At 48.0% G+C, this 27,844-nt stretch overlaps 1 protein-coding gene and 1 pseudogene across 1 annotated transcript; both read left to right on the top strand.

Annotated features, from left to right (window-relative positions):
• The first annotated feature begins 600 nt into the window (after window positions 1–600).
• Window positions 601–17,221, top strand: LOC136466841 (uncharacterized). The gene is made up of 7 exons (XM_066465349.1): window positions 601–993; window positions 1,955–2,090; window positions 2,504–2,585; window positions 3,605–3,780; window positions 14,658–14,795; window positions 14,881–15,020; window positions 16,778–17,221. The coding sequence occupies exons 1-7, from the start codon at window positions 876–878 to the stop codon at window positions 17,008–17,010; spliced, it is 1,023 nt and encodes a 340-aa protein (XP_066321446.1). The 5' UTR covers window positions 601–875; the 3' UTR covers window positions 17,011–17,221.
• A 522-nt stretch (window positions 17,222–17,743) lies between these two features.
• Window positions 17,744–27,844, top strand: part of LOC136465317 (uncharacterized) — a 29,020-nt pseudogene continuing 18,919 nt past the window's right edge.

Genomic DNA, 27,844 nt, shown 5'->3' with positions numbered 1-27,844 from the left:
GTTATAGATCTCATTGAAAGCTATAATTTTAATGTAAAAAGTATTTTGATTTGACAAAATACAAAAAAAAGATATTATTTTTCTAATGCGATAGGCACTTGTACACGGTTATTATTTTTTGAGCATCTTAACGACCTTAAATAAAAAAAAACTCAAAATTAGAACGTTGTAGATCTCATCGAGAGCTACAATTTTCATATAAATTTCATCTCCATCCTACGTCGTATCAAAGAGTTATGATTTTTTCAAAGGTTTTATCTTGTCATGCTGCTCCCGTTGGCACGATAGAACAATAATTTCACGTCAACAGGAGTGGCGTGATAGCATTTTTCACGTTAGAAACGTCGTCTAACGTAGCATATGTTGCCGCGCTAATACGTATAGCGCGACAACGTTACATGACTAAATGGTTAAATGCCTAAATTTTTTTTAGTAGCGATTATTATTAAAATATTAAATAAAAAATTTAAAAATAAAAATTCTCCAGCGACCGGAGTGGCGAGCCCGACTCCCGCTCCGTGCGCTCCATATAAAAGCTTATTAAAACGAAGCCATTTGAGTGAGGTTTTAAAAAATATATATTCCTTCGTCTATTCGCCTGTTTCGTATCACACTAGTATAGAATACTAGATCCCCGATCCGTAGGTTCTCCACCCCCATCGCTGTAATTATCCCACCATCAACACCAGGAACAATTTCTGTGTACAAATAACAAATCAAACCACAGATCCGGATCAGGCACGGACCCCAATTTAACCCTGATTTTTCCCCTTTTTTTAATCGGGCTAGGGCTAGTGCGCCGCGCTGTTTTAGGTTGTGCTCGGTGGCGGCGGTGAGGTTTGAAACTAAGGTTAGGATTTGCGGGAGGCGGAGGGATGGACAAGAAGAAGGTGGCGGTGCCGACGGTGTGCCATGGGCACTCGCGCCCGGTGGTGGACCTCTTCTACAGCCCCGTCACGCCCGACGGCTACTTCCTCATCAGCGCCAGCAAAGGTACGCCATCCCTGAATCCGTCACTGTTGCTTGATTTATAGATTGAGAGTGAGTGTGTGGGTTATATTGTGGAATGTGGATTGCACGATGATTAAGAATAGAGGGTTCCTAAGGTGAAAAATGCAGTTAATTTCATAGATACTGGTGGATTTTGTTGTCATGTACACTCTGCTACTGATGTCGTTCATGTTGGTAAGGATGTAACTGTCACAGAGACCCTGGTCCAGATTCTGGATCTGTATTGGTTTATCTTTACACATGGATGCTTTATTATATTAGCTTCCAGTCCAGTTGCTGTTTGAAATGCGAGATTGAACTATCAAATTGTCAATACCTGATAAATTGGCTATGCTATTCATTTGTCATTGGCTCATTTCATTTAGCTGGCTCTGCAATTTGTGTGCATTCAAGTTCAAAACAAGTCGTTGAGTCACTGAAAGATGAGACCACCTCTTGTTTGCGTCCAATCCCATGGCAGTCAGTGTTGAAGTGACTTGGGTCATTGCTCTTTAACATAGCAAAACTGAGGAACTGTTGTAATTTTCAGGGCTTAAGCTGAACCTGATACTAACGTTGTTGAGTGTTGACCATATAACTGTTCTTTTGAGCCTAATTACTTGTTCGGCTTATGCATAAATTTGGATTCCTTGTTGGAAGTAGTATCTTAGCCTCTTAGGCATCTCTTTGGTTTAGCTAAATAGTCAGTTCCTATAGTTTTTACTGTACAACAATCATTAGATTTTTTAGCATTATTAGTTGGCGCAAAAAAATTGACTATTTGTTCGGCAGTTCACTTCTACTGGATCATATCATAAATTCTGGTGAAGAGTGTATCCATATTTATACGGTGCAGGGGCAATGTCATCAGTTACAATTTGCACCGTGTGAGCTTCATCTATTGTTGGATTAGTGTACCTTGCTTATTGCATCGCTGTTATTGATAGCATGGTTTTGTTTGCAGACTCAAATCCAATGCTTCGCAATGGTGAAACTGGAGATTGGATTGGGACATTTCAAGGCCACAAAGGCGCTGTATGGAGCGCTTGCCTTGACACCAATGCTCTGCGTGCTGCATCTGAAGGATGTTGCATATCATCTGAATTGATCATCTGTTTACCATTCTCTGGTGGATTTTTTTTCTTGTGTTATCTCAAGTTGGCTGTTTATTAGTACATTATCATTATCAGAAGCAAATATGATACAAACTATGTGAAATAACGCTACCAAGAAACACAAAATTAACTTCTTGCATGGATGTTTTGACTTGGAGACAAGTCGAAAGTGTAAATGGCTAAATGCTATTCTATTTAAGTTAACCAACCTTCTATATCTTTGAATAATATGTTTACTGGATGGATTTTGCACCAGCTACCTGAATGAAAAAAATGAACTGTCAAAATGACATGGGATGGTTTACATGAATGGCATATAAGCTCAGTTTCCAAATGATGCTCTAGATTGTCTGTTTCCATTTTTGGGAATATGTGTTGATTATCTCTTTTTTTTTCAGAAAAATATGGGATGCACTAACAGGCGATGTGCTCCACTCCTTCGAACACAAGCATATTGTCCGTGCATGTGCTTTTTCTGAGGTTATGGTCTTACCATATTGAAGCATCATACATGTTCATCTCCTGTAGTCAAGTAATTCTGTTGGCTGCTTTTATTACCCTTTTTGTCACCTTGTTCCGATCAATTCTTTTTTTCCTGGTGACCTGCAACACATTCCTTTATTTTTATTGGTTGAGTGTAATGGTGATTATTTGTATTATTTTGGGTTGTAAATTTCAAACACCTGTTTATCATATTGGTTATTAATAATGCCAAAAATGTCTGTACCCATTGCTTTCGTGTGGTTGCATGGATGGCTAGAATTGATGATTTATGCACACTTTGTCTAGGAAGTGTCTAAAAACACTATAATTATGCCTAAAAGTTTATCAATATTCTATGACAATTTTTGGATTGACCAATTGACCTTAAATTAGCATCCTATTGAATTACCGATGTAAACATCACTGATCTGATCATCACAAGTTTTTAAGTGGCTTTAGTTGATATCATACTTCGAAGTGATCCACAGCCTTGCATTGTCTAAGAAAGTTATTAGTTTATGATGAAACAGTAGAATTTCAATTCTTTCTTATCTTCTAAGCTATCATACACTTTCCTTTCCATTTAACTCTATTTATTCAACCTTCATGTGATTCTGGTTGGAATTTTCTAATTTAACAAGGTGATCCATTATGCCTCTTCTATTTCTTGGAGAATATGTAGTTTCATTATTATGTATAGCTACTTGTCCAGTTGTGTACATTCTGAAATCTGAACTGTAGCAAGATGACTTGCTAGTCTAGTCTGAAATTCTGTATGAGGTTTATTTTCTCAACCCCAGTTACCTTACTCATCAAATAGGTTTTGGAAATGTCCATCTTGAAGATAACCTTCTTATGACTAATTCTAGAAATTTAACCATTAAATCATTTTAAACTTCTTTGAATCCCTACAGAATTGTTTTCTTTCCTTCGGTTTATTTTTTGCCGCATTAACTCAGAGAGTTTTCTGCATGCATAGATTTATATCTCATCAAAAACACAAATGTTTCTTGCAGGATACCCACATGTTGCTTACAGGAGGTTTTGAGAAGATATTGCGTATATATGATTTGAACCGCCCAGATGCAACTCCAAGAGAAATTGACAAATCACCTGGTTCTGTCAGAACTGTCACTTGGCTTCATAGTGACCAAACTATACTAAGTTCCTGCACTGATTTAGGTGGTGTGAGGTTTGTCTGCATGTACTGTTAACTGCATTATTTGTAGCTCCAGATTAGTATTGCCAATTTGCTGCGTAGAAGTTGATTTTGTATACAAAGTAAGCATGCTGAACTGTTATTGATAGGTCCTGGCAGAGTTGGCTGTTATTTGGAGTTGGGCCCTGCTAAACTGCGAACACAAAGACATAATTGAGAATTCAACTTTTACGAATTCATTTAATTTTGAAATAATAATTAAAGTTTGCACTGAAGCTCCTCTATTTTCCTAGTGAAAGAGAATATAATTGGAGGAATATTAATATATTGCATTGGGCCTCATGGGCTGATTATATAGAGTACATGTGACTAACATCTCACGTGATTAGGCAATGTGGTACTATTCCTAATACTCTAACAGCCCCTAGGCTACCAGCCGAACAGGCTTGGTGCCGGCCCATAGCAGGCCCCTTAGGCGCCTATTCTAACACACCCCCTCAGTCGAAACGTCAGCCACTCTGCACGTTTAGACTGGACCTGAACTCCATGAACACTGAAGTAGGCAACCCCTTGGTGAAGATGTCTGCATATTGCGAAGCATTAGGAACATGCAGAACACGAAGATCACCAATAGCAATTCGCTCCCGGACGAAGTGAAGATCGATCTCAATGTGCTTGGTGCGCTGATGTTGCACCGGATTGGAGGACATGTAGACGGCACTGATGTTGTCGCAGTACACCAGTGTGGCGCGCCGAAGAGGGGCACGTAGCTCCAAGAGAAGCTGTCGCAGCCAAGTTGCCTCTGCAACTCCATTAGCCACTGCGCGATACTCGGCTTCAACACTTGATCTTGACACTGTATTCTGGCGCTTGGATGACCAGGAAACAAGATTGTCGCCGAGGAACACTGCATAGCCCGAGGTGGACCTGCGAGTGTCCGGACAACCAGCCCAGTCAGCGTCGGTGTAGACAACAAGATCAGTCGGAGTAGACGGTCGCAGCAGAAGACCGAGGTGGAGTGTGCCCCGAACATAGCGAAGAATCCGCTTCAGGGCAGCAAGGTGAGGCTCTCGAGGGTCATGCATGTGAAGGCAAACCTGCTGAACAGCATATGCAATATCTGGGCGAGTGAATGTCAAGTACTGAAGAGCTCCTGCAAGACTGCGAAAGTCTGTAGCATCAGACACTGACCCCCCCCCAGCTGCAGCAACCTTGGAGTTGGTGTCAACTGGAGTAGAGCACGGCTTGCACTCAGCCATCCCGGCGCGATCTAAGATATCCAGCATGTACTGTCGCTGTGAGAGCAGAAGTCCATCGCCGCATCGTTGAACATGCATCCCGAGGAAGTGATGTAGTTCACCAAGATCTTTCATGGCGAACTCCCGCTGAAGAGCTGAGATGATCCGCCGAAGAGAATATGAAGACGAAGCTGTGAGGACAATATCATCAACGTAAAGCAACAGGTAGGCTGTGTCTGATCCGCGCTGATAGATGAAGAGAGAAGTGTCTGACTTGGCTTCAACAAACCCAATGGACAGCAAGTAAGAAGCCATCCGACTGTACCAAGCACGAGGAGCCTACTTCAAGCCATAGAGCGACTTCTTCAGAAGACAGACAAAGTCGGGATGAGCTGCATCTTCAAATCCGGACGGCTGCTGACAATACACTGTCTCAGTCAAGTCGCCATGAAGGAAGGCGTTCTTCACATCCAGTTGGTGAATGGGCCAGCGGCGACAGAGCGCCAAGGAGAGCACCGTGCGAACAGTGGCAGGCTTCACGACAGGGTTGAAGGTTTCATCAAAATCCACACCAGGCCAATGTTGTCACTGGGAAGTGGATCTTCAAGCACAAGTTTCAGTCTGATGGCTCCCTCGAGCGGTATAAGGTGCGTTGGGTTCTTCGTGGTTTTACCCAACGGCCTGGTGTGGATTTTGATGAAACCTTCAGCCCTGTCGTGAAGCCTGCCACTGTTCGCATGGTGCTCTCCTTGGCACTCTGTCGCCGCTGGCCCATTCACCAGCTGGATGTGAAGAACGCCTTCCTTCATGGCGACTTGACTGAGACAGTGTATTGTCAGCAGCCGTCCGGATTTGAAGATGCAGCTCATCCCGACTTTGTTTGTCTTTTGAAGAAGTCGCTCTATGGCTTGAAGCAGGCTCCTCGTGCTTGGTACAGTCGGATGGCTTCTTACTTGCTGTCCATTGGGTTTGTTGAAGCCAAGTCAGACACTTCTCTCTTCATCTATCAGCGCGGATCAGACACAGCCTACCTGTTGCTTTACGTTGATGATATTGTCCTCACAGCTTCGTCTTTAGATTCTCTTCGGCGGATCATCTCAGCTCTTCAGCGGGAGTTCGCCATGAAAGATCTTGGTGAACTACATCACTTCCTCGGGATGCATGTTCAACAATGCGGCGATGGACTTCTGCTCTCACAGCGACAGTACATGCTGGATATCTTAGATCGCGTCGGGATGGCTGAGTGCAAGCCGTGCTCTACTCCAGTTGACACCAACTCCAAGGTTGCTGCAGCTGAGGGGGGCCCAGTGTCTGATGCTACAGACTTTCGCAGTCTTGCAGGAGCTCTTCAGTACTTGACATTCACTCGCCCAGATATTGCATATGCTGTTCAACAGGTTTGCCTTCACATGCATGACCCTCGAGAGCCTCACCTTGCTGCCCTGAAGTGGATTCTTCGCTATGTTCGGGGCACACTCCACCTCGGTCTTCTGCTGCGACCGTCTACTCCGACTGATCTTGTTGTCTACACCGACGCTGACTGGGCTGGTTGTCCGGACACTCGCAGGTCCACCTCGGGCTATGCAGTGTTCCTCGGCGACAATCTTGTTTCCTGGTCATCCAAGCGCCAGAATACAGTGTCAAGATCAAGTGCTGAAGCCGAGTATTGCGCAGAGGCGACTTGGCTGCGACAGCTTCTCTTGGAGCTACGTGCCCCTCTTCGGCGCGCCACACTGGTGTACTGCGACAACATCAGTGCCGTCTACATGTCCTCCAATCCGGTGCAACATCAGCGCACCAAGCACATTGAGATCGATCTTCACTTCGTCCGGGAGCGAGTTGCTATTGGTGATCTTCGTGTTCTGCATGTTCCTACTGCTCCGCAATATGCAGACATCTTCACCAAGGGGCTGCCTACTTCAGTGTTCACGGAGTTCAGGTCCAATCTAAACGTGCAGAGTGGCTGACGTTTCGACTGAGGGGGTGTGTTAGAATAGGCGCCTAAGGGGCCTGCTATGGGTCGGCACCAAGCCTGTTCGGCTGGTAGCCTAGGGGTTGTTAGAGTATTAGGAATAGTACCACATTGCCTAATCATGTGAGATGTTAGTCCCATGTACTCTATATAATCAGCTCATGAGGCCCAATGCAATATATTAATATTCCTCCAATTATATTCTCTTTCATGGTACCGCTCGAGGGAGCCATCAGACTGAAACTTGTGCTTGAAGATCCACTTCCCAGTGACAACATTGGCCCGAGGCGGACGAGGCACAAGGTCCCAAGTGTAGTTCTGTAGGAGAGCACTGTGTTCTTCCATAGCTGCTCGCCAATTGGGGTCGGCAAGAGCACTACGGAAGGTCTTCGGCACCGGTGAGAGAGGCACGGCGTGGTAGATAGAAGGCATCCTGAAGCTGCTCTTCGATCGTGTGCCCATGGAGTGTTGGTTGGCTGCCGGAGGAGCAGGAACCGCCCCTTTGGGTAGCGGGGCAGCGGCAGCAGTAGTGGGGGCGGCCGGTGCAGCAGCCGGGCCGGCTGGGGCCGCAGTCGGGGCAGCCGGCAGCTCCCGTTGTCGACGACTGTAGACGTACGTGAAGTCGCTGGGCGGCCAGGGTGGCCGGAGGGGTGGGAAACCTGGTGGTGGCCCACGGGGTGCCTGAAGAGACACCGGAGAACCCGAGGAAGACGAGCCTGCACGCAGCGCGTCGGGTAGCTCCAGGGCCGCGCGTGGCGCGAAAGAGAGACTCCTGGTGGCCGCGCGTGGCGCGGTGGACGTCCCTGACACCCGCAGGGCGGGGGGAACGTAGAGTGCGGGTGTCCGAGGATCCTCAGCATCCTCGGGAGGCTCCAGGGGCGCCCTAGGCACGGCCGCACGGGGACCGGCAGGGGTGCGGGTGGCGTCGAAGGTGCTGGAGGGAGTCCCTGCAGGTAAACACTTGTGCGACGGTCCAATAGGAGCGGGCACAAATATCAGTACTGTCATCGGCAAGAAACTCGAGGTCTGCTGGAGTACTGGGACCATGACGCTCAGCGAAAGGGAAGGCCGTTTCATTGAAGATGACGTGCCGGGAGATGATGACTCTATTGGATGACAGGTCAAGGCAGCGGTACCCTTTATGATGAGCTGAATAGCCTAGGAAGACACACAGGACAGACCTAGGAGCAAGCTTGTGAATAGCAGTGGCGGACATGTTGGGGTAGCATTTGCAACCGAAAACTCGCAGATGATCATATGTGGGTGGCTTGCCAAACAAGGCAAGATGAGGTGTGGAGAACTCTAGAGTCTTGGTGGGCAATATGTTGAGGAGAACAGTCGCCGTGGAGAGAGCCTCCGCCCAGTAGGAGGGAGGCATGGACGCCTGAAAGAGTAGGGAGCGAACAACATTATTTGTAGAGCGAATAATGCGCTCAGCTTTACCGTTCTGAGGCGAGGTGTAAGGGCAGGACATGCGAAGGTGGATGCCCTAGGTGAGGAAGAAGTGGCGGGTGCTGGAGTTGTCAAACTCTTTCTCGTTCTCGCACTGGACGGCTTTGACGCAGGCGCCAAACTGAGTGGAGGCGTGGGCGATGAAGTGAGCAAGCGTGCTGAAAGTGTCAGATTTAAGTCGTAAAGGAAATGTCCACAGATAATGAGTGCAATCATCAAGTATGACCAAATAGTATTTATAACCAGAGATGCTGACAACTGGAGAGGTCCATAAATCACAGTGAATAAGATCAAACTTGCTAGACGCACGAGAGGTGGACACATGAAAAGGTAGACGAACATGACGTCCTAGCTGACAAGCATGACATAAATCTAAACAATCCTGAATAGAAAAAGACACACTAGACGCTAGCTTTGACAAGGCCTCATGACCGGGATGCCCAAGATGCCGATGCCACAGTGGAGAGGAGCCCTGAGCGGCAAAGGAGAGTGCTAGTGGAAGGCGAAGTGGGTACAGTGGCCCGGAGCTATTACACCTGACGATCTCTTTCCGAGACGGAAGAACCTTCACAGAACAACCAGCGGGGTCAAACTCAACAGAACAATTATTGTCAATAGTGAATTGGCGAACAGAGATAAGATTCTTAATAATTTGTGGCGACACAAGAACATTATTAAGACGTAGAGAAGGTGATAACTCTGTGGAGCCAGTTGCAATGACAGGAATAAGGGAGCCATTACCGACAATAATAGATGAAGGGTTAGGGTACCGCGAAGGTTGAGTATGTGAAAGAGAAGAAGACTGAGCTGTCATGTGTGAAGAAGCACCTGAGTCGAAGTACCACTCATTGTTCGAAGGAGGGGTCAGCGACGTCGTGCTGAATGACGCCGCGAGGTCCGTCGGGTCCCCAGAGGGGAGACCGGTCATAGGGTTGTAATACCCCGGAGCGACCCACTGACCGGCAGCCTGCTGGTGGGCAGCAACAAGCGCCTGCTGCTGCTGGGCGAGCAGGGCCTGTTGCTACTGCTGGTGTTGCGCTTGCTGCTGCGCCTGGAGGTGAGGAGGCACCGGGATGGGCGCCAGAGGTGGTCGAGGGCCCCCTGGCCACATCTGGATGGAGCCGGACCAGGGGTTGTAGAAGCTCGGCCAAGGGCGCCCCCCTCTAGCCTGCTGCTGCTGCTGTCCAGCAGCTTGCTGCTGCTGGTTGTTGCCGGTAGGAGCCTTGGAACCCTGTCCTGAAGAGCCGCTGCTGCCCTAACCTTTGCCGCCGCCGCCGCGCTTGTTGCGGCGGTTGTTGGAAGGCTTGGAGCCCCCGCCACCGCCTCCAGAGCCGGTGCTGGACGAAGGAGGAGCTGCTGTAGGAGTCGTAGTGGCAGCAAGGGCAGCTGCTGGAGTCTCCTTGCGGTTTGCCATGGTGAGTTCCTCGAGGATGAGGTCCTCATGGGCCTCCAGGAACGTGGGGAAGGGCTTGGCGCGGCGTAGCAGGGTGCCGACGTGGGCGAAGCGCTCGTTGAGGCCGCGGATGACGTTGAGGACGAGGGTGCGGTCGGTGATGACCTCGCCGAGGGCCGTGAGATCATCGGCCATCTTCTTCAGCTTGCGGCACAAATCGGTGACGGAGAGGTCGCCTTGGACGAAGTTGCGGAACTGCGTCTCCAGCTGAATGGAGCGGGCCTCCCGATTTCCGAGGAACTGCGACTCGACGGCGAGCCAGGCGTGACGAGCTGTGGAGCCCTGGGCACGGATGATCTCGCCAAGATCGTCCGTGAGCGTGGCGATGATCCAAGACTTGACGACGCAGTCCATCCGGGCCCAATCGGGGGAAATTGGGACTGGAGGCTCTTCGCGGACATGGCCCTGAAGCGAAAACTTGCCGAGGATGAGCAGGAATTGATCGCACCAACGGTTGAAGTTACCGGAGTCGACGTCGAGGACGGTGGTGACGTGGTTCCGGATGTTGCTGACGGCGACAGCCTGGGAGTGAAGCTGGAGCAGCGCCACGGCCTCGTGGTGGAGCATGGCCGCTCGGAGATCGGCTGGCGTAGAGGCGCCTCCAGGCGGTGGAGAGGCGCCGCCCGATGGCTCAGGTGCGAGTGCAGCAGCGGCGGCTGCGCGTTCCATGGCCGCGCGCACAAGGGCTTCGCTGGCGCGCAGGGCGGCGTCGTCTCGCTCCTTGGCCGCGGCTGCGGCCTGCTGCTCGGCCTCGAGAGCGCGTGCCAGAGCAGCATCACGCGCCTCCTCCTTGGCCACGCGCTTACGCTCCAGGCGCTGCGCGGTGGCGGCGGCTTCGCTGGCCTGCTCATTGGCGAGGCGCCGAGCGACCTCATCACCCTGGAGCGAGGTGGCGGAGCTATCTTCGTCGCCCTTGGGGGTTGGTGGAGAGGACGACCCCATGGGCGGGCTGCGCGGCTGTTTGCCGGCACGTGAGGGCGCTGCGCGGCTGGTGCCGGCGCGCGTGGGGTGGGTTGGGCAGCGGAAGACCTAACCTAGTCAGATACCATGAAAGAGAATATAATTGGAGGAATATTAATATATTGCATTGGGCCTCATGGGCTGATTATATAGAGTACATGGGACTAACATCTCACATGATTAGGCAATGTGGTACTATTCCTAATACTCTAACAGCCCCTAGGCTACCAGCCGAACAGGCTTGGTGCCGGCCCATAGCAGGCCCCTTAGGCGCCTATTCTAACACCTAGAAATCATATCTTTTTTTTACGCTAAAAACTGTGGGGGAGATCCCCACAGTATGCTTTTGTATTAAAATTTTTATAAATAGTTTACAGTGGATCATATCTTGATCTCTCTCTACTGTGTCTTTTTAGTAGCAAAGTCTGCACCAGAAGTATGTCACTGTCCAAAGTGTGTCAACGTACATATTAATGCAAATACCAATATGGACATATACATCTGTGAATCCAGTGATTTTGGTATAGGAACATGAGGTAATAAGATTGATTATTTGCCCTTTACAGGTTTCTAGAAACTTCCTTGCACTTTTTTTGAAGAACTCTAATTAAAATAATGTTAAGCTGAACTATGTATTAACAAGTACCTTGTCAAAACATGTGTTAAATTTAAGATACAACAACAACAACAACATAGCCTTTCAGTCCCAAGCAAGTTGGGGTAGGCTAAAGTTGAAACCCACCAATAGCCCCAAGTCACGGTTCAGGCACTTCAATAGCTGCTTTCCAAGCAATCCTATTCAAATATAAATCTCTAGGTATATCCCAAGCTTTCAAATATCTTTTTATTGCCTCCTCCATATCAATTTCGGTCTTACTCTATCTCTCCTCATATTATTAGCTTGACTTAGGACTCCACAATGCATGGGTGCCTCTGGAGGTCTCCTTTGGACATGGTCAAACCACCTCAACCGATGTTGGACAAGCTTTTCTTCAATTGGTGCTACCCCTAGACAATCACGTATATCATCGTTCTGAACTCGGTCCATTCTTGTGTGACCACAAATCCATCGCAACATACGTATTTCTGCAACACTCAATTGCTGAACATGTCGAATCTTTGTAGGCCAACATTCTGCTCCATACAACATAGTCGGTCTAATCGCCGTTCTATAAAACTTGCCTTTTAGTTTTTGTGGTATCCTCTTGTCACAGAGAATGCTAGAAGCTTGTCGCCACTTGATCCACCCTGCTTTGATTGTATGGCTAACGTCCGCATCAATATCTCCATCCCTCTGTAGCATCGATTCCAGATACCGAAATGTATACTTCTTAGGCACTACTTGACCTTCCAAACTCACATCTCCCTCCTCCTGTGCAGCTCCACCAAAGTTGTATCTCATGTATTCGGTTTTAGTTTTGCTCAATTTAAAACCTTTAGACTTAAGGGTCTACCGCCATAACTCTAGTTTTCTATTTACTCCCGCCTAGCTTTCGTCCACTAATACTACATCATCAGCGAACAACATACACCAAGGGATATCCCCTTGTATGTTTCTGGTAAGCTCATCCATTACCAAGGCAAAGAGATATTGGCTTAAGGCTGACCCTTGATGTATTTTAATCGGGAAGTAATCTGTGTTGTCATCGTTTGTTCGAACACATAGTCACAACATTGTTGTACATGTCCTTGATGAGGGTCACGTACTTTGATGGGAATATATGTTTGTCCAAAGCCCACCACATAACATTTCTTGTTATCTTAGTCATGAGCCTTCTTTAAGTCAATGAAAACCATGTGGAGGTCCTTCTTCTGCTCTCTAAACCGCTCCATAACTTGTCTTATTAAGAAGATTGCTTCTGTGGTTGACCTTTCGGGCATGAACCCAAATTGGTTTATTGATATCTGCGTCATTTTTCGTAGGCGCTGCTCGATGACTCTCCCATAACTTCATAGTGTGGCTCATCAACTTAATTCCCCGATAATTAGTATAACTTTGGATATCTCCCTTTCTTGTAGATTGGTACTAATATGCTTCTTCTTCACTCCTCAGGCATCTTGTTTGTTCGAAAGATATTGTTGAACATCTTGGTTAGCCATACTATAGCTATATCCCCGAGACATCTCCACACCTTGATTGGGATACCATCAGGGCTCATCGCTTTGCCCCTTTCATCCTTTTCAAGGCTTCTCTGACCTCTGATTCTTGAATCCTCCGCACAAAGCGCCTATTAGTGTCATTAATCGAGTCGTCCAGCTGAACGGTGGTGTTCTCGTTCTCATAATTGAACAATTTATGAAAATACTCTTGCCATCTATGTCTGATCTCATCCTCCTTCACCAAGAGCTGCTCCCTCTCATCCTTTATGCACTTGACTTGGTTGAAGTCCCTTGTCTTCCTATCGCGAGCCCTAACCATCTTATAAATGTCCTTCTCTCATTCCTTTGTACTCAAACGTTGGTAAAGGTCCTCATAGGCCCGTCCTTTTGCCTCGCTCACCGCTCGTTTTGCAGTCTTCTTTGTCACCTTGTACTTCTCTATGTTATCTGCACACCTGTCATGATATAAACACTTATAGCACTCCTTTTCCTTAATAGCCTTTTGCACATCTTCATTCCACCACCAAATGTCTTTCGAGTCGCATCCGCTCCCTTTGGTGACTCCAAGCACTTTTGAAGCAACCTTCCGAACGCATGTTGTCATCTTCTCCCACATGCTGTTTGCATCGTCTTCATCCTTCTAAGGGCCCTCTTCAATGATCTTTTCCTTAAAGACCTTTGATGTCTCCCCTTCTAATTTCCACCACTTCGTACTAGCAACCCTAGCTTGTTTGTTCCCACGAGCTTACACCAGAAAGCGGAAGTCAGCCACCACCAGCTTGTGTTGAGCGACCACACATTCTCCAGGTATTACCTTACAGTCCACGCATGTTCGTTTATCCCTCCTTGTAAGGACAAAGTCGATTTGACTAGAGTACTGGCCGCTACTAAAGTTCACTAAATGAGACTATCTCTTACGAAAGAAAGTGTTAGCTATCATCAGATCAAAAGCTATGGCCAAGTCTAAGATTTTCTCTCCCTCCTGGTTCCTACTACTATATCCGAAACCCCCATGAACCGCCTCGAAACCTGCACTTGATGTACCTACATGGCCATTAAGATCACCTCCTATAAAGAGCTTCTCGCTACTAGGGACAGCTCTAACCAAGCGATCTAAGTCTTCCCAGAAAAGCCGCTTAGCACTCTCATCATGGCCTATTTGGGGGCATACGCACTAATTATGTTTAAGACCATATCACTAATGACAAGTTTAAATAAGATGATCCTATCCCCTTGCCTTTTCACCTCCACCACACCATCCTTGAGGCTCTTATCAATCAAAACTCCTACTCCATTTTTATTTGAAGTTGTCCCAGTGTACCAGAGCTTGAAGCCGGTATTGTCCACCTCCTTCGCCTTCTGCCCCTTCCATTTAGTCTCTTGGACGCATAAGATATTTACACGCCTCCTAACCGTTGTGTTCACTAACTCTCTTAACTTACCCATAAGGGACCCTACATTCCAGCTATCTAAACGGATCCTAGTTGGCTCGACTAGCTTCCTTACCCTTCGCACCTGCCGAGGTAGGTGTGAAGACCCTTGCTCATTTTGCACCACACCCGGCGCCGATGTGGCGCGCCACTAAGGATGCGACGATCCGATCCGTGCTCACTTGACACTGTGCCTAGATCGCGACACGGCCCAGATCGCTTAGTATGTTAAATTTAAGATATGCATTTTTTTTGTTCTCCTTGATTGGTACCACCTCTTGACAGGTTATGGGATGTATTGACAGGTTATGGGATGTAAGGAGTGGGAAAATTGTCCAAACACTTGAAACCAAATCACCTGTCACCAGCGCAGAAGTAAGCCAAGATGGTTGGTTTATCACGACAACTGATGGCTCAAGCGTGAAGTTTTGGGATGCAAATCAGTAAGACATTTCTGTACCTTACTTTAACAATGCCGAGAGATGTGTTGGCTTTGTTGCTTACAGAATATATCTTGTTTTTCTGCAGCTTTGGACTTGTTAAGAGCTATAATATGCCATGTGCAGTGGAATCAGCTTCTCTTGAACCGAAGTGTGGGAATAAATTTGTCACTGGTGGAGAAGACATGTGGGTTCGTGTCTTCGATTTCTTCACTGGAGAAGAATTAGGTAAGTCTGTCAGTCTCTCTGTTTCAAGGTTTTGTCTATAGTTCGTTGTCATCATACTTGCAACTTGTTTCAGAATATTCTTGACGAATCTTTACTTCTTTGCTTAGTCTGTTATTCAAATTATTTTTTTCTCAAACACACGCCAGAGCTGCGTATCATTATATTAAAAAGAAGAAATAAAGGGGGGTAAGAACACTAACAACACATAACCACACTGTCCCAATTCTCCATGCACACCTTTAAAGTACATGACCTCGGCCTAAGATTGAACTTACATCTGGCTCAAGGACAAGGAGGTAGGAAAGGCCTCCAGACCCCACAGCTGTAGCTCTTCACAAGCAAGCTGAAGTGCTGTATCTATGCTAGGAGAAACTCCATTAAACACACAACGGGTGCGGTGGTTCCACAAGGTCCAGGCCCCTAGAATGACGAGGGAGTTAAGTCCCTTCTGAATCAGGTTATCACCCCCTAGAATGATGAGGGAGTTAAGTCCCTTCCGAATCAGGTTATCAACTCCAACAACAGATTTTTCCCACCTATCAACAAGAGAGAACTCCGCGGCTTGCGGAGCAAGGATCGATAGCCGACCATTTGCAAAATCTTGAGCCAAAATTCCCAGGAAAGCACACAGGACAAGAGGTGGTTGATCGTCTCTTCATCTTGATCACAATGAGGGCATTGGGCTGGATTCGGAAGGTCTCGTGTGCAAGACGAACAGCAGTCCAACATCTACCGTGGGCAACGAGCCACAAAATGAAGCGGGATTTGCCCAGGCCCAGTATCTCCAAATCATTTCCCACGGAAGAGACCCTCGTATGCTGTCTTAGTTTAGTGGAGTACTGACCATTAGCCGAGAAATGTGAAAATTTGAGTCCTCCGCACCAGGTTGCAGGGCCACCTCAGAAAGAAGATCCCAAAGCAGTATACATTCAGAAATCACAATTACAGTCAATGCACCTTGGATATCAGAAATCCAAGCCTGACCAGTAAGGGCCTCAAGCACTGTCCTTTTGGGAGCCAATCTAAACACACGAGGAGCAAGATTGGCTATCCTCTGGCCATGAATCCATCTATCAGTCCAAAATAAAGTTTTTACCCCATCTCACACCTTGGTTGTTACTGCCATAAAGAAGAAAGCATGGACATAGTGATGAACTTGAATAGGAAACTTCAATCGTGGCCGACTGGGGTCAATTTTTTGTAACCACAGCCAGCGCATTTTGAGAGCCCAACCAAGGTTTTGGAGATTAGAGATGCCTAGTCCACCGAGTTCTCGAGGGAGACAGGTCTTGGCCCATGCAGTAGGCTCTTTATTCAAAAGTGTAGCTGATATTCTGCTTGTTTATTTGCTTTGGTCCTCTCTCTTTTAATAAGTGCCAGTTGCTTGTAGACCTGAACTCCCGAAGTCTGTTTATGGTACCATTTCTTTAAAGTTGTTTCTGGTATTATATAAGTTTGTTTCGGCTGCCGCCTGGTTCACAGCTGTGGTTAAACAAATGTTGCTTGTCGACAAGTGTTCTGTTTCTTATGGGATCATTCCAAGCATTCTTTTTATTAGCATTCTTTTGTTTTTCAAACCGTTATTAGCATTCATTTGAAGTAGCTCAGAGATGTTATAGAAGCTGAACATTCTGTTTTCTTTACATGACAGTTGAATATTCATTCCATTGCTGTTGTTATTGTAAGTTATTATCCAAAAAACTATGCACCTGACTATCCTCACTGAACTTGTGGCTATGTTGCTTTCTGCTAAACAGCATGTAACAAGGGGCACCATGGTCCGGTCCACTGCGTGCGGTTTACTCCTGTCGGTGAATCTTATGCATCAGGATCCGAAGATGGAACCATCCGAATCTGGCAGTTGGGTCCAGCTAACAGCGACGAGCAGGAGGCAGCAAGTGCAAACGGGAAGACAAAGGTCGGGGTAAATGATGTCGCACGCAAGATCGAGGGCTTCCACATTCCTAAGTATGTGCAGACAGAGGGGTAGGGTCGTAGGGATGCATGCTTGCTGGGAGACTTTTGTGGGATGCTCTTTCCCTTCGTTCCTCCCAGAATCTGTTGTTGTAAACTTGTAAAAGTATAACTGTATAAGCACCGAGGTGAGTTGTGTAGTTTTGTTGGGATCCTCCTTGTAGTACTCAAAAGTATGGACAGCACTCTCGCTGAGTTTAACGAATATAGGAGAGTTAAAAATGGTATTTTTCTGTTTTTCCCGCTACGGTGAAATATACCATTTTTAGTTCGTTATTAGTCGCGTGCAGCTGAATAATCGTTTAATCGGCTACCCATCACTACCGCGAGGATGATTGTTAGCCCGTCGGATGACCCCTCGGCGCTTAAGAGTTCTGGGCGTGGATCGCCATTACTGCCATGAGGCACACAACGTATACTTGGCTCTGATAGGCGGAAAAGCAGCGCTCCGACTCCGGTGTTCGCCGGCGTCGATTCCGCCGACCTTCACCGACGAAAAGTAGGAGATCCGAATCGGGATTTGACGCCGCGTCGATCTATCCAGGTATCTCCTCGTCTCCCCCATCTACGCGAGAGTTTGACTCTCTCGGTTCTGGAAAGAACGGGGAAACCTCCCGACGTTTTTTTTTTGTCTCTGAGCGCTCGGATTCCTCAAGAGTTTGTTCCGGATTTGATCTTAGAGTTCGTGTTCGGGTGTCAGCCTCGATTTTCCCTGTGGTGCTCGTGTTTGCTCTGTTCGAGGTGTGCAGATGGGGAACCGGCGGCTCACGCTGGCGGTGCCTCCATTCTCAATACCCCAAGGTGACTTGGAGTTATCGGGCAACCAATTGAACAAGTCGAGGTCGAATTCGTCGAAGCAGAGCCCCCCAGATTGGTACAAAATCAATTTCGAGGAATATCAGCAGAATTGACCATGAGCGGGAGGAGCTGAACTTAGAAGAATGGCTCAACATTGATAAGTTTCCCCCACTCACACCTGGTCAGGGGAGGCCGACGGTCTCGTTCGGTTTACCAAAACATTCTCAGCCGGCGGAAGATACCAGACATGATCGTTTGCATAATCAGAGACCTCCGCCTATTGCTGCGATTGGTTCCAATTCGATAATGGTAGGGGATTTTCCGATCAAATTCATGTGGAATAGCAAAGAACAGGAGATGTCAGTAATGGGATCTTCGAAATTGTCAGAGTTGAATTTGGAGAGTTCGGTGCCGCCATTGACGGCAACAAAGCTCAGTTCGAAGGGGACAGAGGAGATGGACAGTGCATCATGGGCTACAAGGGCCGAAAAAGGGTAAGCAGTTATTGGGCCAGCCCAACAAGGGGGCCTGTCTATTGATGACCTGTTGTCTCACTCCTTCACCCCAAAGATACAGAGATCAGACACTAGGGTTTGGGACCCGGTGGCGGAGCGTCACCCAGCATCTGGTAGTGACGTTCACAAGTTTGGAGCTCAGGCTAAGCATTTGCGTTGCATTCACCCTCGAACGACTGACGGTAGATCGTTTGTTGAGGTAGCATAGAGTAAGATGGAGAAGAAACAGTTCCAAGGCAGGGAGATTAGAGATGGAGATAAGTACAGAGAGGGAGGCAAGGCAGAGAGGGTTTCCAAGGTTCAGATCGCCAGGGCAAGGAGGGTTACCATGACAATCGTGAAGCTAGAGGTGGTTATCAAGGCTCAGACCGTCAGAATAGAGAAAGTTTTCAAGAAGGGCGAGATCCAAGAGGCGGGTATCAGGGCCATTCCCGTGATGGTTTCCAGGGGCGCGACGGTGCGCGTTACAATAACTACCAAAAGGATAGAGATAGCAGGCAATACAGGCCATCCAATCGTTAGGACCAGAATGAGTACCTAGACCACAATCGCCTAGCTGGGAGAGATTTTTTTTTCCTAGAACACGACTTCATGTGTATTTCATTAAGAAGGGTAAACAAAACAAACAGCAGCTATCTCGGCGAGCTGCCAGGATAGGAAAGTTCACAGTCTTACCGAAACGAGCAACCGGACAAACACAGGCATAGCGGATTACATCTCAAAAGCACAGTGCGACGAGCGACGAAAACACTAGACAACAGAAGAAACGACCAAGAACTCAGCGATCGCCACGAACCCGGCGGCGATCCACTCGTCGGTCTCCTCCAACACCAGCTTCGCAACCTGCTGGACCGTGGACGCGGAGTTGTCAAAGGTACGTGAATTACGCTCCTTCCAGAGCCGACACGAGACCAGGAGGACGGTGGAATCGAATCCCCTTCGAAGTTGCGTGGGCACAGAATACCGACCATCCATCCACCAGGTCGACAGAGGAGAGAGCAGAAGGCGACAACTGCTCCCAGCCGCTAGGGCGAAGCAAGCGAAACCAGAGTTCCCTTGTGAAAACGCAGGAAGCGAGCAGATGGTCCACTGTCTCGTCCTCCTGGTCGTAGAGGACGCACTCCGCAGAATCCTGAAGCCCATGCCTCTTCCTGTGATCCGCCGTCCAAATGCGCCAATGGAGCGCGAGCTAGAAAAAGAATTTCACCTTCGGTGGCGCCGAGGCCTTCCATACCTCCCTGGCGCCCAAGAGGGACGATATGCCGAGGAAGAACGATCGGTAGGACGACGAAGCCAAATAGACGCCGTCCGGAGTCCAGCGCCATACGAAGCGGTCGCCCACGAGCGGCCTAGGCTGAACGGACTCGAGTTTCTCCCAAAGGTCCAGGTACTCATACAGCACTGGTGCAGTGTGAGCTCCAGAGATGTGGCGCACCCATCTGTGCTGGAAGATGGCGTCCTTCACCGAAGTCTTGAGGAAACGTTTGCCCACGGCCCCGAACAGGTGCGGGGCGAAAGCCTTGATCTGTCCAGCCGGCAACCACGCATCTGTCCAGAAGCGAGCTGAGACCCCGTCCCCCAGCTCAACACGTACCGAGCAACTGAACATGGCATCCACCAACCTCTCAGGCTTAGAGGGCAATTGCGTCTAGGCCGGTGCACCGGGCTCTCTCTTCTGCCACTCCCATCTCAGCCTGAGTGCAAACCCAAGAATTCGAAGGTCCGGGACCCCCAGCCCACCATAGCATTTGGGGGTACACACCACCGGCCAAGCCACCTTGCAGCTTCCACCGGCGACCGCGTCAGTGCCGCTCCAAAGGAAGGCACGCCGGCGCCTGTCGATCTGCCTGATTGCTCATGCCGAAAGGGAGCACGTGATGGACACGTGCACCGGTATGGCAGATAGTGTGGAGCGGGTCAGCGTCGTCCTTCCTGCCACATTCAGCAGCTTGCCCTTCTAGGTAGGGATACGGCTGGTGATGGCGTCCACTAGCTTCTGCTCATCCGAGCGCCGCAGCCTCCTGACGGAGAGGGGCGCGCCCAGGTAGCGGCAGGGTAGGGGCGAAAGCTGGTAGGGGAACGCCTGCTGAACAAGTGCGATGTCCTCAGAGCACCGGATCGGCGAGATGAGACACTTATCCAAGTCCGTGATCAGGCTGGATGCGTCCACGAAGAGGTTGAGGATGGCGCAGATGCAACGAAAGTCCTCCAGTGTAGGGGCTAGGAACATCACCAAGTCATCCGCGTAGAGCGACATACGCTGGCCAAAGTGGCTCCCGGGTAGGGGGGATAGCAAACCCCACTGGTCTGCCTCTGCAACCATGGCGTTGAGTACCTCCATAACGAGCACAAACAGTAAAGGGGAAAGCGGGTCGCCCTGACGCAAGCCCCGTGCATGATAGATCCTCCGCCCGAGGCGGCCGTTGACGAGCACCTTCGTGCTTGCCGACAATAGAATCGTTGCCGTCCAGTCCCGCCAAGACTGTGGGAAACCCATATGCTCCAAGACCTCCAAGAGGAAAGGCTAGGCCACTGAGTCAAATGCCTTGGCAATATCAACTTTTAGCAAGATGCAGGAGTGGTGCTTAACATGCAGCCAGCGGCAGCACAGTTGCACAGAGCAGAAGTTGTCGTGGATCCGCCTCCCCTTGATGAACACCGTCTGGTTCGGCCGAACCAACGAGCCCATAAACGGAGCTAGGCGCAGCGCCAGGCCCTTGGACACCAGCTTGCCAAAGCTATGGATCAGGCTAATGGGCCGGTAGTCCTTCAATCCATTCGGCGCGTCGTTCTTCCTCGGTAGAACCATAGATGCGTCATTGAGGAGGTAGAAGCTCCTCTAGTCCTGCTGCCAAAGGCAGTTAAAGGCATTGCAAATATCATCCTTGATGACAGCCCATGTAGCCCGATAGAATCTGTCGGTGAACCTGTCTGGGCCAGGTGCATGGTTCAGCCAGTGCCTGTAAGTCGAGTCTTGGCAGGTTGAGGCGTTCCAGGTCGATCCGATGTCTGCGACGAAAACGCGTACCCAGAAGGGCGTTGTAATAGTCGAACACCGCCTCAGACTTAGCCTCCTCAGAGGTGAAGGTGTGGCCCTCATGCACCAACGTGGGAATATAGTTCTTCCGCTTTCGATGGTAGGCTTGGATATGGAAGAATTTGGTGTTCGTGTCCCCATCCTTCAAGTAGCGGTGCCGCGACCGCTGTCGTGCGATGGTCCTAGACAGTGATGATAGGTCCAGCGTGGCTTCCTTGAGATCACGGCGTAGGTCGAGCTCCTCCGACGAGAGCTGTCTGGTCTCCTGTGCGTCGTCGAGTTTGAAAATGATAACCCGAGTCGTAGCCAACTGAAACCGTACACTCCCGATCCTCTGTGCGCTCCATGCTTTCAAAGCTTTGGCCATGTTGCGCAGCTTGTAGTCGATGGTCCTGCAGGCGTCAAGCCCGGGCGAGTAGGTCCAGGCGCCCGTGACCACCTCGGCAAAACCTTGGACAGATGGCCAGAAGGCCTCAAAGTGGAACCAGGGCAACGCCCAAGGCTTCGTGCACAACACGAGCAACAACGACACGTGGTCGGAGCAATCGGTGGAGCGACAGTGTAAGTGGTGGAATGGGTGACTCTCTAGCCATGGCACCATGGTGAATACCTGGTCCATGCGCTCCAGCGTCGGACTGGTCTGTTCATTACTCCATGTGTAGAGGCGTCCGTATAGGTGCAGCTCGGTGAGCTGTAACGCATCAATTGTCCGCCGAAAGGGCTGCATGAGACGACGGTTCAATCTAGCATTGTTCATGTCTTGCGCCTGGTAGATTAGGTTGAAATCACCGTAGATAAGCCATGGCCCAGTGTAGGTTGTGGCCAGACCCTCAAACTCTGAAAGGAATCCCTCCTTGAGGGTGTGATCTGTCGGCCCGTACACAACTGTGAGCCAGCAACCATCATCGCCATTCTGATCCACCATAGCGAGGCGCAACGTGACAGAGAATTGTTATACTATTCGGATCATCTAGGAGTGGATCTAGCCGGGTGCTTGATGAATCAAAGACCTAGGATACATTTTGTAACAGAACCGACCAATTATACGAAATTAAGTAAGAAAATCATTCGCCAGAGCAGACGATTTAGCAAACTTAAGCCCGTATAACCCGGTAGTCCGTGAAATCACGAAGGATTTCAAACTACCTTCCATTCCAGCCAAGATCATAATAAGTTTAGCGGTCACCATCACATATTACATAAAAGTTTGCATCTCAGATACATCAGAGTTTAAACATAGTTATTACAAAACAAGTTTGAATAAAAGTAGCGGAAGCCGTTTGTTCAAAACCACACGCACTCACACGGAGTTCAAATACAGTGCCAGCGAATGATCATCTCCAACAAAAGCATCAGACGAGACATAAGGAATGACCATGCCCATGGTCCTAAGCATCACCCATCGCAAGATAAAGGCAGTTGATACAGTAGCTGTAATATATCTGCCCATCTGCAACAAGTGGGAATAAAACCCTGAGTACGACAAGGTACTCAGCTAGACTTACCCGACATAACCGAAAATAAGTGACACTAAGGATTATGAAGGACTTTATAGTAGGGTAGCTGACTCATTTGTAAAAAGAAGCATTTTTAGCATTTCAAGACCTTTTTCAAAAGCATTATTGTCAAGTTAATTGTTATTAACCCATCGACTAGATTTGCATATATACTAGAGCAAACATGTGATTAAGCAGATAATGATAACCAATGATCATTAAACAACTTCCATAATGTTATATTCATTATAACTGTCCAAGTGTTCCATCAACATTACTACGATGAAGTAACTCAAGTCAAGTGCTCACTATCCAGGAGCGATGGCGATTCAAATCGATTCCTAACCAGCTGGTGATTTATTCCTTACACAAACCCCACTCACCCGCTAAAGTGAGATGTTGATCACCGAGTCAACTATCCAGGAATCTCGAGTTTGCCAGGAACCACATGTACCAGGGGGCCGACTGACTGCACTTTGGTCTTATCATCTTGCCCCCATGTCCTACCACACCTGCTCTGGCACAGTGCGCTGCGGGCAATCTACTCGGCCCGAATAATCTCCTAGCTTCACGATCGGAAGGTACTTTATCCGGCCAGCTAAATGTAAGGCATGCGTTCAACATGACTCGAGGCCCAACAATGGTCGGTCCTTAATCGACACAGATGGAAAGCACTACAATCCAAAACTCTATAAGTCTCCGTTCGGTCTTAACTTCATTTAACACTTAGTTATACCATGACTTCATAGTCATCCAAGCAGATCCAGGTAACCACCTATAGCTCACAGGTGACAGGAAATCACCCGACTTCTACCGATCTAAGCCAGCTAAGCATTGACTCGACCGCGGATACTAGGGTAACAAGGATATAGTATAACAAAGGTAGATAAGGTATAATGCAACAATGGTTGCAAACAACTCTTGAATATAATGCATCAATTAAAGTAAAGCATTTAATGAATAATTGCAAACCAGGAGAGAAAATGCTCCGGGGCTTGCCTCTCTCGAAGGAGCTCGGGCGGTGATCGGGGCACTCCGGAAGTTCCTCAATGTCCTCCTTGTCGGCTTCGGGCACTTCCTGCGGCTGCACCTTGAGCTGCTCCTCGGGTATGACGACTGGGTTCTCGGTTTGCGATCCTGTATGATGCAATGTGCGTAAGCGCTTATGCAATCGGTGCATCTAATGAGATGAATACAATGGATATGTTTGAATGCAAGGTAGTCAACATCATCCAAGAACATATACTACAAGCACATGTCATCTACTGCATTCTCTTCTACTACTAATATGCTAAATCAACACATCTTATTAAATGCTTCAAAGATACACCAAAGCTTCACTAATTTTTTAATCACACATAAAGCAACACTTGATTAAACCCTAATTAATAATAGGTTTGAATAGTAACATCTATTTTTATTGCTTAGAAAAATCTTAGAAAATTACCATAGCACAGTACTCCCCTAAGTAGTCTACTATCAGATTTTCATAGTATTTGAATGAGTGGATTAGCCTACACAAAATAACCAGCTATGGCATGATTATGAACATGAAAATACTTTGTACTGTGAAAAGTGTCAAACAACAGAGTTAGCATTTTTCCTATGATCTTCATAGCATACAATCACTGTACAAAAATTATCACATGCATGTTTTATACAAAGTTTGCTCTCTAGCTAAAATAACAAAAATCAGCCATTAAAGGCACTTGAACTACACCTCATAATTTTTCTACAGTACATGCATGGCACATATTTTTCCTAGGAAGTACATTACATAAGAAGATTAACAAACTTAGAATCATATTTTTCTGAAGCCTATAGGCTTTTCTACACATTTTTCAAGTTATCAGCAATATCCATGATTAAATAAAGTTCTACATAAAAGTGTCTCAAAAATGACATGCAATAATTTTTTCAAGTAGATCTGGTGATAAGGAACCTAGCAAAATTTATTTCAACAGATTTGGAGCAATTTTGAGTATCCAAACATTTTCCAAATCATTTCTTTTTTTTCAAATAATAAAGAAAAACTGAAAATAAAACATCCTATTGCTACCGGGCTGTCCCGGGGGAATCAGCTGGCCCATGGCCACACTTGGCCCAGCTCAGGCCGAGCGAAGGGGGTGCGATGGCCTAGCAGGGGCTTCGGCCCACGGCCACATGGCCCAGCTCAGCCGAGGCGAAGGGCGTTCACGCCGACGTTGAGACGTCGCGGCGGCGCGGCTCGGCCAGCGGGCCGGCGGCCATTACCGGCCGGGTCAGGGCAAGCGGGCAAGCGCCTAAGGTTCACGAGGAGTTGGTGAATGCGGGCAGGCAGCTAGGTAGGGAGGAGAAGGGGAGGAAGGGGGAGTTCCACGATGGCCGAGCACGGTGGCGCCATGGCCAACGGCGGCGAGGCGCGAGAATGCGCTACCTGGGCTCAACAGATGGCACAATCATGAGCACCAAGTGCCAGAGAGTGAGGCAGAGCTGCTGGCGCTTGATTGCTGGCCGAGGTGGAGGAGGGGCGGTGAATTCGCCCGACGGGCTGCGATGGCGCTCGGCGGCGAGCTCGCTGCGCGCGGGAGGAGCGGCGAGCACGAGAGAGTAAGAGAGCGAGCGGGATGGAGTGGAGAGGAGCGCAGCGTGGTCGGCAGGTGTAGGCAGGCGTGTGGGAGCGGACGTAGGCCGACCGCGACGCGTGGAGGCGTTGACGGCGCATGGCCGCCACGCGGCGGGCGTGTTCTGCCGTGGTCGGGACACGGCGCGGGCGAACGGCGCGGCGCAGCGCAGTCAGCAGGCCAGATGCGCACGGGGTTAGGCTGGGCCGAGGTGAGGCGTGCGGCGCTGCGGGAGGCTCGCTGGGCCGGCTTCGGCCATGGGCCGAGAAGCGAGGCGGCGGCCCGCGAAATAAGAAAAGTCTTTTTCAAATTATGTTTTTAAGAGATTTTTAAATACTAGTTTTCAAATATCATTTTGAGCAAGAAAATGACATCTTTTGAAAATGTACCAAAAATGAAAGTTGATTAGAATTTAATTCTCTACAACTTTGCTTTTATGACCAAAGTCCAATTCTATCTAGATTTTGAATTATAAAATCAAAGTCAATTTTAACTCAAAACCCTAGTTTTTTGGGGAATTATTTTTAAGGCAAAATTCTGCAATAATTTGAATACAAACTTTGCTCCAAAAATTGTGCTAAATAATTCTAGATGATTTACAAGCATAGCCAAACATGTTTTACTAACCTAGCAAGCATAATTTGGGCAAAACAACTCTTAAACAGGTGTATGCAACATTTACGTTTTACGAACATGTTTCGTATGTTTCGAAGCAGTGTTTCAGTTGTTATTTACATGATTAGGCATGTATGATTAGGATGCTTGATGATGCATGATATGCATGATTTGCAGTGCCTAAATACTGGCATAACATCGGGGTGTTACACATTCTAGTGCAGCAATAGAGAGACAAAGAGGGAAGGGGAAAGGTACCAAACCTGACATGGCAGAGGGGGAGGGTTTAGAGGCCGCCATCGGGTTCGTTGATGTAGTCTACTCATGGGCAGCGACGGTTGGGGAAGACGTGTTGGAGATGTGGTGCCAGCGGTGAAGATGACGACGACGCAGTGCTATGGTGGAGGTACTTCCCGTCACTGGCTGCGCCCCTCACTTAGATTGGGTTTAGGGTTTGTCGGTGGGGAGGTCGGCTCAGGTCAACCTCCTCACCTCTTTTTATAGCAGAGGTACTTCCCATCACTGGCATACGCCCCTCGCTTAGAGCCGTCGGCCCCCACCTCTTTTTATAGCGCAGGGTGACAGGGACCCTCCAGCCATAGTGGGCTGGGCGCCCCTGATCAGGGCACAAATCAAAGGCCCAACTGGGCCGCTGGGTCCAGTTAGGTTAGAGATCAATCTAACAATCGCCCCCTTGATCTCTTTTCATCTTTCACTTTCATATTCTTTATTTTTGTTTATTCTATTACAGATTAGCGCATAGAGCATGTCTCATCGTCACGGTCCATTGTCGATAGATTTAACAGTTACAACACACTACTCTGTTCTGAAATAGATACTTATCTTTAGGTCTTCTTTTGTCCAGAAATTATAGGCTTTCCTTTAAACCCATGCCGGCTATATGTTCTCTAAACACGTTGGGTGGTAAGCCTTTTGTAAGCGGATCCGCGAGCATCTTTACTGTACTTATATGCTCAAGACTTATGACTTGATCCTGGACTTTATCTTTCACAACATAATACTTTATGTCAATGTGTTTGACAGCACCACTTGACTTATTGTTGTGAGCATACTGTACTACCGGATTATTATCGTAGTATAACTTTAGTGGTCTATAGATGTCGTCAACCACCTTCAAACCAGGTATGAACTTCTTTAGCCAGTTCACCTGCCACGTTGCCTCATAACACGCTACAAACTCGGCATACATTATGGACGATGTAGTGACGGTTTGCTTTGAGCTTTTCCATGAAATAACTCCCCCTGCGAGAGTGAATACATATCCAGACGTGGATTTTCTATCATCTCTCGCATAATCAGAATCTGAATACCCCATTATATGGAGTGAATCAGATCTTCTATACGTCATTATGAGGCCTTTTGTTTCTTATAAATAACACAAGACTTTCTTTACCAATCTCCAGTGTTCTATTCCAGGATTGCTCTGGAATCTGCCAAGTAACCTGGTAACAAATGCCAAGTCAGGGCGCGTACATACTTGAGCATATTGTAAGCTTCCGACAGCTGAAGCATATGGAACCACTTTCATTTGATCGATCTCATATTGGTTCCTGGGGCATTGAAAATTCCCATATCTGTCGCCCTTGACTATAGGAGTAGGTGAGGGACTATATTTATGCATACTGAATTTCTTTAAGATCTTTTCTATGTATGCCTTTTGTGACAGTTCTAATACCCCTTTACTTCTATCTCGGTGAATCTCGATCTCTAGAACGAACGAAGCTTCACTAAGATCTTTCATATCAAATTTTGAGGATAAAAACTT

This window comes from Miscanthus floridulus, chromosome 7 (genome assembly GCF_019320115.1).
Source record: "Miscanthus floridulus cultivar M001 chromosome 7, ASM1932011v1, whole genome shotgun sequence".
In the NCBI taxonomy this organism is placed as follows: domain Eukaryota; kingdom Viridiplantae; phylum Streptophyta; class Magnoliopsida; order Poales; family Poaceae; genus Miscanthus; species Miscanthus floridulus.
Note: the sequence above shows the minus strand (reverse complement) of the source record. Positions and strands in the feature narration are given on the sequence as shown.

Bases quoted from the DNA above. Each gene is read 5' to 3' on its own strand.
- LOC136466841 (XM_066465349.1), top strand. From the start codon at position 876: ATGGACAAGAAGAAGGTGGCGGTGCCGACGGTGTGCCATGGGCACTCG. The intron at 2,091-2,503 runs TGAATTGATCAT...TTTTTTTTTCAG, and splicing joins GAAGGATGTTGCATATCATC to AAAAATATGGGATGCACTAA. The intron at 2,586-3,604 runs GTTATGGTCTTA...TGTTTCTTGCAG, and splicing joins GTGCATGTGCTTTTTCTGAG to GATACCCACATGTTGCTTAC.